This window comes from Callospermophilus lateralis, chromosome 11 (genome assembly GCF_048772815.1).
Source record: "Callospermophilus lateralis isolate mCalLat2 chromosome 11, mCalLat2.hap1, whole genome shotgun sequence".
NCBI classification, from domain to species: domain Eukaryota; kingdom Metazoa; phylum Chordata; class Mammalia; order Rodentia; family Sciuridae; genus Callospermophilus; species Callospermophilus lateralis.
In genome coordinates, this window is record NC_135315.1 from 15,219,742 (window position 1) to 15,234,483 (window position 14,742).

The window sequence follows — 14,742 nt, forward strand, 5'->3', positions numbered from 1 at the left end:
GCTAATTTAAACATCACAAGATGACTTTGGCATGAAATGTTCTAAAGGAACTTCCTATGGGCCATGTTTATGTTAGGGGACAGAGACTTCAACTGAAATTGTGAGTACAGAGAAACTTCATATTTTTGGTTGTCATTCAGTGACACTGAACAAATCTTCTAACTGCTATTTGTCTTGGTTTTCTTATTTTATTCAAGGATGCTGATGGGCTATTCTACTACAGACTTTTAAATCTATGTATATATTAAACATGAAAGCTAAGAACAGTAGATTGGAAATAGCTATATTATGTAATTTTTCTTTTACTTGTCTCATGGGTTTCTCACTTAGCAACTTCCATGTAGAATCTGTTACTGCTTGTTAGGGACCAGGTTGAACTAGGGCTTTGGGTTCATCAGCTGCAGGCAGGTATGGGCTACTCTTGCTCTCTTGTTGGGAAGGCAAAATCCCAGATCCTCAACTTAGAAACCCATCACCAAGGAATGACATTCTATCTCTGCTTCTAATAAAAGATGAGAATTGCCAAGATTCGGAAGATTCTATGTGTAGATAACAGTGGCTGTTTTGAGGAAACTGTTCCTCCTGCCCTCACCTTATAAAACATGTCCCCCTCTTCCATCAGCTTGCTCAACAGGATGATCATGATGTCTGGTTTGGAGGTAGCCATCGCCCATGTGGCTGGACCTGTAGTGTACAGGATGCATGATGGGTAAAAAACTCATACAATGTAAGGGTGGTAGGAAGCTAGGTGAAAAAAACATCCCGGGGGAATTTCTGCTGAGAGAACAACTTGCTCCACAATAATTACCTCGTCTTTTAGACCTGGGAGTATTTTAGTGACTCCCACTGCCAAGAAGCTGTATTGGATTTGTATTCACCTTAAAATAAGAATATCTGAACTGTCTAAGCTTGCACCGTAGAAGGGCAGCAAAGCCTGCATGTTCTTATGAGTATACAATGGTGTAGTTTGGAATTATTTAGATCAGGAAATTAGGAGAAAGGATTTACATTAAAGTTACCACAAGGTTTGAGAAATCCAAGAAGGTTAATTTATTTTTGATCCAGGACTCAAAAGTCCCAAATGTTTAGACTCTTGCTTTTTAAATATGTACTTCACAGAAGGGAAACCACTGATGACTCTAAAGGCTCCCTTAATTTATAAGTAGCAGAAAGGACTCCCAGGAATTCACTTTGAACCAGGAGCACAGTTTGAATATCAAACAAACATGAAACAAACCAACATTACTGAGGACTACTTTACCCACAAAAAGAAGAAAAGGTTAAATTATTAGTTTACAGATGCCTGAATTATTTAGGAACTAAACTTTACAGGGTTAGTTATCAAAAGTTCAAGTTATTCTCTACAACAGTCATTTTTAAAAAATCTTCTTTTAAGGTGAAGTAAATTAAAAGATTAGAGGTGTAGGGAACTCATGCAGGCTAAAATCAAAGAGGAGAAGGCAAAGCTGACCAAGCCATCAGACCACGCCTGATGCTGACAGCGGTGAAATATACCTCGTGGGCGACTCGGTAACGTCTGACAACCTTCAAAGAAAGGAGAAAACAAAAAGTTGTAGGAGAGGAAAAAAAAATGGATGAAGGTGAAAAAAAAAAAAAAAAAAAAAAGAAGGAAAAAGCAGCAGTGAGAGGCAGGCAGCAAAAAAGCCAGCATATCAGCCAACCCTTGTCTACAGTTCTGTGGGGAGGGGAGCAGCTGGGACAGCAGCAGCAGGGGCTTGAGAGTCTGAAGCACATACAGAGCAAGGGAAAGCAAAGGCTCATGGCGCTGCAGGGATCCAGGATGCTCACAGGGTGGGCTAGTACAGAGGGAGCACTAAGCTATGCTTAAGCTTCAGGTCAGGGCTTTCTTTTGGCTAAGGCGTCTAGGGGCATGGCAGAGAACTATGAAACTCTGGACACAGGGAACTACAGATCATGGCTCAGGAACTTTTCTGTTCATTTGGGCAATAATGGGCCAGGGCAGAAGGGAAGCTATATTTACACCAAATACCCAGGGCAGCCAGGCCACTGGACCAGTCTGGCCCCTGGGCACAGATGGCCAATGCCATCTTTCTTTCTCCTACCTATTTTAGCTCCTTTCTTCAGGAGAGTGACAACAACAGAAGTGTTCCGGCACCCCACTGCCCTATCCAGAGGGCGCATCCCACTGTAGTCAACATGTTCAATCATGGCTCCATGATCCACCAGGAACTGGACCTAGAAGATGGATCAAGCAAAACAGTTAACAGAGGAGCAAGGGTTCAACTTGGACCACTAAATTGTTACTTCACCTTCAATCTCAAGACAGTATCACGATGGAGAATCTTCCCTATTCCTACTGTCTTGAGGCTAGTGTGAAGACACTCACCACCTCAGCATCACCATAGAAAGCTGCCAAGTCCAATGGGGTGCGGCCATTCTTGTCGGCATGGTCTGTGGCAGCTCCATTATCCACCAGAGAACGTACTACTGAGAGATGACCCTTCAAACAAGCCCAGCTGAGGGCTGTCAATCCTTCTTTGTCCATTAAAGCAATAGAGGCACCTATAGGAGCAAGTGATAATATAGGACTGAGGAAACATGAAAATTCATAGCAGATGGAAAACTAGTACTTAAGATATAAACACTGCCAAAGAACACCTTTTGTTTTTGGATGTTTCATTTTAATATTGACACTAATATATCAGTTATATCTCAATAAAACTATTGAAAATTGATCTTGGGGCTGGGGATGTGGCTCAAGCAGTAGTGCGCTTGCCTGGCATGCACGGGGTGCTGGGTTCGATCCTCAGCACCACATTAAAAAAAAATAAAATAAGGATGTTGTGTCCACTGAAAACTAAAAAATAAATATTAAAAAATTCTCTCTCTCTCTCTCTTAAAAAAATTGATCTGATAAGCTGCCAATATAATAGAGCCCAGTAGTTTTACTAGGTATTTTAAGTGTTCTACAGTCTATCCCCAAGCTTAGTCTCTGTAAGTAAGTTTCATTATTCTCCTGTGGGAATCTTCTACTTTGGTCAAATGGATGTGCTCATTGCATCTAGAATCTCCTCCCATAGATGCTCCTGAATCCTCACCTTTGGTTAGGTTGCTCCTATGGGTTAAATACTTCACTTTCCCCATAACTTGTCTTACTTCTACCCATTTACTAGAAACTGTCCCAAATCCCACTGACTCCAAGAAGCTCTCACAATCTGTCATTAATTTATATTTTGAATCTGCTTATATATTCTTTTATGTGTCCCATTTGCATATAAAAATTCTCAATGAATGTTTTCTGAAATGAGTGGAAGTCTTCCATTTTTAACAGTGTAAACTGCTTGAGAGATTCTCATAAAATAGGAGCCCAATACATGTTTATCACTTTATTCCCCCTACAAAAGTAGAGGCCATGTACTCATGGGAGGATACTGAATCCAGGTCACAAAAGAAATTCTGAATTTAATCTAAAAAAGCCCAGTTCATAGAAACATAGAGTAAAATAACATTTCCCAGAGGCTGGGGGATGGAGCAATCAGAGAGATATTGGACAAGGACACAAACTTTCAGTTACACAGGAAGAATAAATTCAAGACAGTTACTGTACATGATGGTTACTATAATTAAAACCAATGTTTTGTACAGTTGAAAATTGATGACAGAAGACTTTAAGCATTTCCACCACAAAAATGAGTATTGTGAAGTAAAAGTAATGTCAAGTAGTTTGATTTAGCCATTCTACAATGATTACATATAGCAAAACATCATGTCACTTTAAAAAATAATTTAGAAATCACTCAGAGTTTAAACAGTTAGCCATCTTCAATAACCCCATACCTACCATCTTAATCCCTTTTATATTCTGCATCTGTATCCTATCAAACATTTCTAGTTTCACCTGTAAGGATCAAACATCCTTTACACACTGTTATTTAAAATTAGTCTGCAGTTCAATATACATTTTGTTCTTAGGCCTAGGCTGCAACTCTTCGATCGCAAGGAACCCATCATTTCCTTGACAGTTTTGAAGAGCACCTAAGACAATCTCTACATACAGTTGGAAGGTCCTACTTACTAACTAAATTAGAGATCAACTTAACTTACTGCACATGGGACACTTTTTTAGGATGCCTCCTTAGTTGGACAGGATTCAGATGTCAGTTCAAGTTTTAGATCTGCCACAGTCAGGCTCAGGGTCTACTCAGCAGTTATCTGGCCTCTACCCTTTATCTCCCTAGATGTCAGCCAACTTGTGATTTCCCATAGTATAATGAAAAACTGGAAGGCACTAAACCTCCAAATGGGATGAAAGCCCTTTATGCATGGGTTCATCTTTTCATAATGGTATAGTCTGCAATTAAAACACTGACTTTAGAGTGAACATGGAATGAACTTAAAACTCCAAAAAGTTTTCTCAGCTATAACATCTGTAAGTTCTCTGGACAGCATCTCCAGTGGTGGAAAAAGCAGAAGGATAAGAAGATTTTGGATGAATATTATGGATAAATTGATTTTATAAAAATAAGGAAAATTGGAATTTAAGACATTAAAAGGATATGTACACGACAAATCTGTAAAGTGTTTGATACTTCCAAAATTCAATTTGTAATCTTCTCCTTCTCTCTTGTTTCTAAAGTAATTAATGAAATCACAGTTGTCATCCATCTAAAGTTCTAACACTGATTTTACAACTTTGGAGTTATTTTCAACCCTTTTTTCTTTCTTATTTCTTGTATTTAACTAGGATTTTTTATTTTTTCAGCAATCAAGCTTAGGGCCTCATGCATGCTAGATAGCACTCTGCCATTGAATTATACTCCTATACCTTTTTATTTTGAGACAGGTTTTCACTAAGGTGCCCAGGCTGGCCTTGAAATTTGGGATCCTCCTGCGTCAGCCTCCTATGTAGCTGGGATTATAGGTGTGCACCACTGGGCCTGGATAATAAGTCTTTATATACAAAATATTTATTGCACTTGTTCCTTTTGTTCTATTTTGATAGTGACTGTCCCTGTATTAGGCCCTCCATATGTTTCATCTATTCTATTACAATAGCAGTATCATACCTACATCAAATTTTACTATTCACACTACTGCCAGAGTGTTTTTTTTTTTTTTAAAGAAAGAATAGTACTGGCATCAATATCTTTAAGGTTTTTCTTTTTTGGTGCTGGAGGATCTTGTATCTATAGCAAGAGCTCTACCACGGAGCTACACCCCAACCCCAACCTTTTAAAAAATCTTTAAAGACTCTCTATTTCCTTCAGAGTAAGTCCAAATTCTTTTAAACTGGTCCTTTACCATTTATTTCCATATAACTTTCCAGTTTTGTTTCCCAGCAGTCTTCATGTACTTCACTAGACAACTTGTGTATTTTCCCAGACTATTCTGCACTATTACTTCTTGCTTGGCCTTTCTTCCACATTACTCCCCCTCCCTAAATAGAGAATATTTTTTCTCCACTCAAATTTCAAATATTTCCTATTTTAACTCAGTTACCTGTATTAAAACATTTAGGATTCTTTGCCTTCTAGTTCTGTTTTATCTCTTCTTTGCCAGATTACAGACCTTTTGAGGATACAAATTAAGTTTATTAATTAAAAAAAATCATTCATAGTTCCTAACATAGTGTTCTACAAATAATGAAGGCTAAATAAATGCAAAATTGTTGGCTTAGTGAAAGCTTCTCATTAAGTGTAAGAGAAAAAAAACAAAGAGAATCAGTCTAAAGACCAGAATGTCTTCAGTGAGAAAGAAAAGGGAGAGCAAATCTTTAGATCCATGCCTAATGAACTTCTACTGGCCAGTGGCAGGCACTGATGCTATCCAGAGGTAGTGCCTGAAGAGGTTCTGCTTTTCCATAGTTTGCTCTGGAACATTTATTCCTGCCACGTTCTTATCTTGAGAATCTAGGCATATTCCCTCCCTCTGTTCCCACAGCCTCCCCTTTCCCCAACAGAAGAAAATATCATCAAGCCAGACTTGTTTGGTGGCTTATAGTAAGGAGGTGAGAGCCACTGTGTATACTGGGAAGATTAACTCTCTGATTCTGACACAGCTTTGAGTCTGAGGCTGTGATAAAAAGATCTTCCTTGAAGGATATAGCTGAAGATTCAAGAAGTCTCTGATTGTGCTGTAGTTTAAAATCTTAGAAGCAAACCAGTCTTTATCTTAATTCAACTAACCTCAGCTGCTAAAGCTTGGGAATAATTCTTTGGGAGTTGTTTTCCTTGAAGAAAAGTATGTGGTGATTTGTGGATATAATTAAAGATGTTTAAGTCCAGTTTACTAAACAGTGGAGGTGAAATCATAGCTTTAGCTCTATCACCTGCTTTGTGCAAATGCTCATAAGGCCCCACAAGATGGCACTGCAGTACCACCAATGACTCCAGCCTTTTTCTACTGTGGAGGTCTATCATCACCAACCATTGTTTTGCATAGGAGCCTGAAATGCTTTATGAGGGTGGAGCTCTATAGGAGAAAAAGTGCATCTAGATCATAAATGACCACCTCCTATAATATCCTGGTTCCCCAACCAGGGTCCTACTATTAGCTCTTTTGGATTCAAGAAAAATGTTATCTTTGTAATGTTTTGAATAACCAATAAAAAAAAAAAATAAACATAGAAATAGCATAAAAAAAAAAGAGAACAAAACCAAACAAAAAAAAAAAAAAAGAAAAAAAAGAAAAATGTTAGTTGTGCAGAACAGATAAAGTCAAAATACAACCCCTGGAAGAGGAATGTTTATTGAGAATACATTAAAGCAAATCAAAGTTTGGAGATAATTGATTTGAATGAGTTCAGAATTCTCTTAATTTAAAAATCCCTCAGGTCACAGGAAACAATGAATATCAGGGTTAGAGGGATTCCATTGTATATAAGAGGTCAGGAGATGGCTTTTTTCATTTTCTAACCAATTGGATTAATAACATTCATTCTTTTTAAAATTCTTTTTTAGTTGTAGATGGACCCAATGCCTTTGTTTATTTATTTTTGTGTGGTGCTGAGGATGGAACCCAGTGCCTCACAGTGCTAGGCAAGTGCTCTACCACTGAGCCACAACCCCAGCCCAATAATATTCATTCATTCATTCATTCTTTTTTTTTTGTGTGTGTGTGTGGTGCTGGGGATTGAACCCAAGGCACTGCACTTGCAAGGCAAGCACTCTACCAACTGAGCTATTATCCCTAGCCCCAATAATATTCTTAATACCTCCTGAAATCTACTGCTGAAAATCAGGAGTCCATTAAGTTATTATGGGCACTGACCATTCAACTCTGGCATCGTATTACTGACCTTGTGCAAGAAGAAAGTCCACAGTTCCCAGATGGCCTTCAGAAGCAGCCATCATCAGGGGAGTACGACCTTGCTTGTCTGCCATGTTGACATCAGCTCCATGGGTAAGGAGAAGATCAACAATCTGTAAACGCAGAGAAACAGGGAGCAATTGGTCCAAAAAGAACTATTGAGAAGACGCATGCATACTGTTCCCTAAAGTGTGTGAACTTATATGGCTATACATTCTAAAAATATAAATTAACATTTATTTAGAATCCAAACAGTGGGGAAGATTACAAAACTCGAATTTGCATATACCACCACCTTCTTTTACCACGTCTGAAACCCTGTGAGTAAGTGGTTTAGCAGAGATCTGCTGAGAACTGAACTTTCCAATATACTGGTTACTACTGTGAAGTGTGAGAAGGAGATCACTCCATGGCCAGGACAAAAGTAGTTAGTCAATCTAGATCACAATGACTGCTTTGAACTTTAACTTTTTATCACCTTCTTAATTAAGCAGATTCGTAAGAACAAAGGCCCGTTCTCAAACCTGATAACTGCTGGGTAACTCAAAATTTATGATCTTTTTATTCTTTGCATAAGAAGTGGAAACTTCTTATGCAAAAAATAAGGGCTCCAAGGCCTGAGAAGCTGCAAGTAGCTCCCTGCTTACCTGCCAGTGGCCCTGGCGAACAGTGCTGAACAGGGGCACTGCCCCTCGGCGGTTTGGCTGGGCCACTGCTGCGCCTTGCTCCAAGAGCAGACGGCATACCTCCAGTTTGCCTCTTCCAGCTGCAGCTGTCAGGGCTAAAGGCAGAAAACAAAGACTGAGGATAGGTGGATCTTGTCTTCTCCAGGCCTCACTGTCAAGTATGGCATTAAGGCATTTCCAAATGATTTGTTTTATGTAACACAGTAACTGTTTGATCAATATAATTACTAACTTACCTCCAAGAATAGTGATTTTAGCTGCCTTTTCTAGGAAGCTAAAATCCCTTTTCTAGGGATTCTTTATCACTGAGCTACATCCCTAGTACTTTTTATTTTTTATTTGGAGACAGGGTCTAAGTTGGTGAGGCTGGCCTTGAATTTTCAATCCTCTGCCATAGCTTTCCAAGTAGCTGGGGTTACAGTTGAGCACCACCATGCCCAGCCAGGAAGGAAATGTTTGAATTAAAAAATTTAAATGGGCTCACAATATCTGGGGACAACCATAATAATAAATCCACTGAAAAACCACCTTTGATCAAACTCACTGGGTTTCATTTTCCCTACCCATATTATCTTCTTTGCCTTTAGCCTACCTCTCTTTTGTTTCTTGTCCTAATTAAAAACCTGCCAGCCTATGAATGAGTGGAATATAGAGAGAAGGGACTTGGCAGAGTTAGTCTTCTTTAGAATTGGATGGGAACCACCACTGGCCAACCTTTACTTCTGAGCTCTCAAACCTAAAGAACCAAAGTCAGGAATTAGAGTTTAAGGGCCTTGGAGCCAGTTTTTCATTGTTGTTTTTTCTTTGTTTCTCTCACTCTTTCATAGAGACAGAAGTTTCTTGTATATTTGCAAACATTTTTACATGCAGATCCAAATGATAGCCAGGTGCGGTGGTGCACACCTGTAATCCCAGCTACTCAGAAGGCTGAGGCAGGAGAGGAGGATTGCAAGTTCAAGGTCACCTAGGCAACTTAGGGAGAACTTGTTTCAAACTAAAAAATAAAAAAGGGCTGGGGATGTTGCTCAGTGATAGAGCACTTGCCTAGCATTCACAAGGCTGTGGGTTCCATTCCCAGTTCCAAAAAGATCAGATCATTCAAAATAATGGTCTTAAAGATGAGAAAAGAAGAGGGACAATGGCCATTTTCTTCTGAATATAAAATAATGGAATCACAGACAAAAAATAGCTGTTGTGAGTATAAAGGATATAGCAGGAAAACTTTTTTACATTCTTTTTATGCTATTGTCCATTATTTGTGATCTTTGATACAGCAGACATTCTCTGAGTGCTAATTTCATTCTTAGTGTGCTGTTTTAATAGAAGAAAGAAGAATTTAGAGATACCAAGTCCATCTCTTAAAAGTTATTTCATTTAAGCAGGGAATTTAAAATGCATATGTTTATTGTTTTAAAGAATGGATGAAGGGTAGGGAGGATTTTATGCTTAATTTTAAAGAAAGAGGACAGAAAAAAATTTTCCCCAAATTGAACTGGGAAATGGATGTAGCAGGCAACAAACAGGTCCTTCCTTTATTATGGTCACCTATTCCAATGACAGATCAGAAAATGATAACATTTGGCAGGTGCAAACATTTCAGTTTGTAAATGTTGCAATCAGAGAAGCCACTGAAATTCAAATCAAATGGTCATTTGTATTTTTTTCCACTGAAGTGCAAATTATGGCATTTTTGTCTTTAGGATTGTTATTTACCCACAATTGCACCATATGCAAAATTAAAACTATCTATAATTTCCATGAAGATAAACCTTCAAGTAATCCTTCCTTTCCCCAAAATAAGATGGGGCTTATGAAGGAAAATGTGGCAATTTTTGAAAATGTACGCAGTCAAACCAGATCTATGGTTTGCCTTATGGTTTATTTTCAACTTTATTTTGGAACTCTTGACATTGGCATTTCTCATTCAGTTCCTCATGGTAGGGCAGAAGCTTGGTTCTATCTGAGGTAATCACTTCCAACCTTGTTGGATTAACAAGAGTTAATGGCTATAATTACTGACTTTACAAAGAAGTTTTGTTTCTGGATCTTTAAATCCAAGTGATCTTCTCTCTTTCAAGTTCAAATTTCTAACAAAAAAAATTGTATGTGGGTGAGAACACAAGAGTAGTTTAAGAATTTGACTGGGATAGACATAGGTTAGGCATCATAAGAATCCTCTTGTGCTGGGAGCAGTGGCACATGCCTGTAATCCCAGTGGTTTGGGAGGTTGAGCAGGAGGATCGAGAGTTCAAAGCCAGCCTCAGCAATGTAGCAAGGTCCTAAGCAAGTCAGTGAGACCCTAAATGAAAATATAAAAAAGGGCTGGAAATGTGGTTCAGTGGTTAAGTCCCCCTGGATTCAATTCCTGGTTAAAACAACAACAACAACAACAAAAACAGACAAACAAATAAAAACAAAAAGAATCATCTTGTTGGAACATAAAACAAACCATTCCTAGTTTCTGACCCCATTTAAAGTTAGCTACTAGGTTACAGGGTTGCAGCAAACCCATTTGTGGGGGCCAAAGAGTCTTTACCACAAAAATAATTTAGAGCACCCTGGAGAAAACAGACAATAGTTCAGAATCAAACCTCTCACTAATGATGCTAGCTCAGAAAATACATGTGAATATTCACAGCCAGTGCCCGTCTGTAAAGTTATACTGTCTACTCTAAGAATTTTATTACTCTGGTTGACCCATTTCTCTCTATAAAATAATGCATTTTTATGAGAGGCAATGTTCCATTTGGTCTTTTTTTTTTGTATCATCTCTATTGCTTAGGTTATGATGTCATTTGGCAGTAACCTTCAGCTGATAGCTAGACATGGTTATTAACACAGCTGGCCAATTTCATCTCAAAACAACATATAACTATGTAAAATGGAGTCTGGACTTTTCAAAATCCAAAAGCAAGGAGTTGCTTTGGCTGGGTTTTATGAGTCTTATCAAAAACTGTTAGAACTTTGAGAGAAAGGAGATTAAGGTAAAGCCAGGTCTATAAAACAAATTGATTCTTAGAACAAACATAGCAGTTAGGAACAAAATCCCTTCCTAGGAGACCAGAAACAGAATTTGTTCCCTAGCTGGTCAGCATCTGATGAGATTATCTGACATACATGGGCTTTTTTCAAAGGAAAACATACAAGGAGTCTGAAGTAGTTGACAGGATGCAGTTCAGAGTTGGAGGAAATAGCCAAAGTCTGCTTGGATGGGATGCTGACAGTAAATAGAATACAGAGAAGCAAATGACTCTTTTTTCCTATTTTCAACCTTGAAAGAGTACAGCATGTATGATTAATGAGAGAAGGTGGTTGGGGAGACATAAACTGAATACTACTATTCAAAATCACATTAATTAAACATTTATTGAGCTATTTGTTCTCAAGGAACTCATGGTTCAGAAAGAAAATACATTACTGTACAGTGTGATAAGCACAACAGAGATATGTCCTTGGTATGGAGGTGGCACAGAGGAATAAGTATTGAGAAGGCCTCCAGGAAGATAGGACAATCTGAGATAGATGATAAAAGTTAACTAGGAATCTTATAGGTATGCAAGGACAAGGCAGCGAGGCCCTAGTATAAAGGCTCTAGGTGGGGAATGACATGTTTATTATCAGAACTACTGGAGAAGACAAGTAGATAAGTCTAGAGATAATGGCCAGTCTTTGTATGCTACCTTGAAGAACTTAATTCTAAAAGTATTTAACAAAGGTCAGTAAGCAGGGAAGTAACAAGTGATATAAACAGATGATGGCTGAGGACCCCTGTACCTGAAGTCTGTGAGAAAAATCACGAAAGGGTGAGGCTAGAGGCAGGAAGATCGGTTAGGAGCACCCTGGTTAGGAGGTAGCTGTGATAATATAGGCAAAAATGAGAAAGGCAGAAATGAAAGGAATCTGATTAAATTTGTGAACTCTGGCTTCTTTTGGGTAATGATTTTCAGAGCTGGCTTCTAGAGTTGTTAGAAGCTCTTAATGCTGGTCCTGGTCTGTGCCCCTAACATAAGGTGATGGGACAACCTTGTCATCTTCTTGATTTTTTTTTTTTTTTGTTGTTGTTCCATAAGTCTGTGAAAACTATGGGATGGGAGGGGGTTGACAAGATGGAAAAAGCTAGATGTAAAATTATATCTATAGAAGTATTAAGAGCTACAAAAGGAGGACAAAAGTAATCAGGATATTCTAGTGATCTGCTCTTAGCAAATGTGATACATGAAAAATTATATCTCAATATCTTATTATGTTAAGCGTATTTAATTGAGCCTAAGATTCACTTCCACCTAATCTTAATATTTCTGAAATGAGGCTGCATATTGCAATTGATATGATAATAAAGAATAGTATTAGTATAATTAGCAGAACTTTTTGTTTTTATAGTGGCATATAAAATAATACTTATATAGTTTCTTATAGTTTGTAGTATCCTAGATTTGATATAGTAAATGATATAGATTGTTGGGAACATCATGACCATTATATTTTCCTTAGATAAAAATTTTCTCTCTCAGGTCAGGGTTGCAGGGTTGGTGATCCCACTAGCTAGCTGCAGGTAACAGACCAGTCTTATATACAGAAACATATATATGATTTGGCCACTAGAGGAAACATCACAATTCAGTGGGTCATTATAAATATTAAATGATTATGTGCTGTTAGAAAGGAAAATGCATTCTTTGTAAACTTATCTGTATAGACATAAAAGCAGCTCAAAGTTCATCTATATTAGTGATGAGTGAGTTTTAGGGTCATTTTCATAAAGCAATGACAACATTTTTTTTCCAGGAATTTTTTTTGAAATCAAATGTTTTTAAAATTATATCTAAAAATTATATTACAAATACATTTCATTTCAACTTGTATTTAAATAGCATTTTCTGTTTCTAATACTGAAATTATTGCATACAGATACCAAGTTAAACACAATTCCGATTACAAGCAAACTGATATGAAGTTTTGACTTTTATATAAAAATCTCTGTATACTTTAAGTGCAAAAAACTTTTTAAAATTCTGAGGCCATAAAGTTTTATTCTAGTAAATTCATATCAATAAAAATAAGACTTCCATTTAGTTCATGGCCTTGAACTTTTTTGAGAATTTCTTTCACTAGCATGTGTGTGACATTGATCACTGTGACTATGAGCCTTATGGTTTCTACCATTATCACCACTGAACCATGACTTTTTTTGCCAATCTCGGTGGTTTATACGCCTGTGCCCTTGGCATTAAGGGGTCTACTGGGAGCTATGGCAATACTGTACTGGGGAAGGTTGTGTTGACAGGAAAAGTAAACCAACAGGTCTTTTCTATAGCTCTAGTTCACATATGAATACTCCAGAACTGCTGCTGTCCTGGCCAGTTCGTTTCCCTCAGCCTGTACTCTGGCTCCCATAGAGGCGGGGTTGTTTTCCGAGATAGCAGCTGTTTCCAGATGCACATTTTCCCTTAATCTGTCATGGGCTCTTAAGCTGCAGCTGCCTGGCATCTGTTCCTTTTGGCTCTTACAGAGGAAGGGATTGTTTGAGAAGAAAATTCCTAAGCTTTGGACCATTCCACATGATGACCACTTAAAAAAGTCATGAAATCTACATGAAATTTTACCATGGGAAGAAACATTACAATTCAATAGGTTGATATAAATGTTTAATAAGTTCAAGAATCTTCTCTTATTTTTAACAACCAAAATGTATACCCCTTCTTGTTAAGCAAAATAAATGGCCTAATATCAATTTTGGTGTATCTCTCCTGGCAAATATGACACATATCTGCGGCTATGCTACCATCTTCCTTGTCCTGGTTTCACAAAAACACATCAAGGGTTACCAATGTTTCTTCAGATGCTCCAGTTTAGATTTGGTGGAAAGATAACAATCATTTCCTGCAAAGGCCACAAGGAAGAGGCTTCTGTTTGTATAGTAAGTATCAAGTGATAAAGAAATTGCTTTGCTATATGCTAAGAAGAAATGCACAGAGTTGGGCCTTACAGGGCAACTTTACTTATAACATAAAGTTTAAGTGTGTCAGATATCACTGTAGCATGGTAACAACTAAGCCAGGAATTGATAAATAAGTAATCTTCTGGTTTACAACTGCAGGTGAAGAGAAGAATCATTTTGGTGGAAGAACTACAAGGATCAAATAAAAAAGAGAAATTCTACAATCATCTTTTGCTCATGTTGGAACACTGAAAATAAACTTTTAGTCTTCTAAAAATATTTGGAAACAAGAGTGGGAAAATGTTTTGTTTGGAAGTGCTAATGGTATGGAGAACCCAAAGGGAAAGAGGACTGAAAGAAAGAAAAAGAAGACTGACTTTTTTACTTGGGCTGAATAGGTCTCTAACACAAAAATCATAAGACAGAGATGTGCCAAAGGTATGCCAGAGAAGAAATAAGGGTATGGATAAGCTGTAGCTGCCTGGCATCTGTCCACATAAACATAACACATTCATGAGAGAAACAAGCAATATCTATTAGAAGTACCTGTCTCTCCCCAGAGACTGTCAAAGCTGTTGATCTGTGCTCGCTCTACTTCTTCTTCATCTTTTTCTGGAAGATCAAGTAGGTAGGAGACAATCTGAAACAAGAAGTTGTATCAGCTCAAACTTCAGGTGGAAAACTATGTTACTGACACTAGCCTGTGAGGTTTTGAAGATGGCAGGATCATCCAAGTACCACTAAATCTCTTGCATATAAGAAGAATCCAAATCAACTGCCCTTGTGTAGAAACCCTAAACTGCCCTGATTAGCATCTGTCCTGTCATG

The 14,742-nt window shown here is 37.9% G+C and overlaps 1 protein-coding gene across 2 annotated transcripts in view; it reads right to left on the reverse strand.

Annotated features, from left to right (window-relative positions):
• Tanc2 (tetratricopeptide repeat, ankyrin repeat and coiled-coil containing 2) overlaps positions 1-14,742 on the reverse strand; it is a 454,690-nt gene that overhangs the window by 11,481 nt on the left and 428,467 nt on the right. Inside the window, exons 19-25 of one of the 2 annotated variants that reach the window (XM_077110543.1) lie at positions 14,461-14,554; positions 7,938-8,071; positions 7,280-7,403; positions 2,369-2,544; positions 2,085-2,217; positions 1,516-1,545; positions 593-684 (exon numbers count right to left, since the gene is read on the reverse strand). In XM_077110543.1, the coding sequence (XP_076966658.1) occupies positions 593-684; positions 1,516-1,545; positions 2,085-2,217; positions 2,369-2,544; positions 7,280-7,403; positions 7,938-8,071; positions 14,461-14,554 (783 nt within the window). The remainder of the gene's footprint in view (positions 1-592; positions 685-1,515; positions 1,546-2,084; positions 2,218-2,368; positions 2,545-7,279; positions 7,404-7,937; positions 8,072-14,460; positions 14,555-14,742) is intronic. The other variant, XM_076870152.2, reaches the window with a different exon arrangement.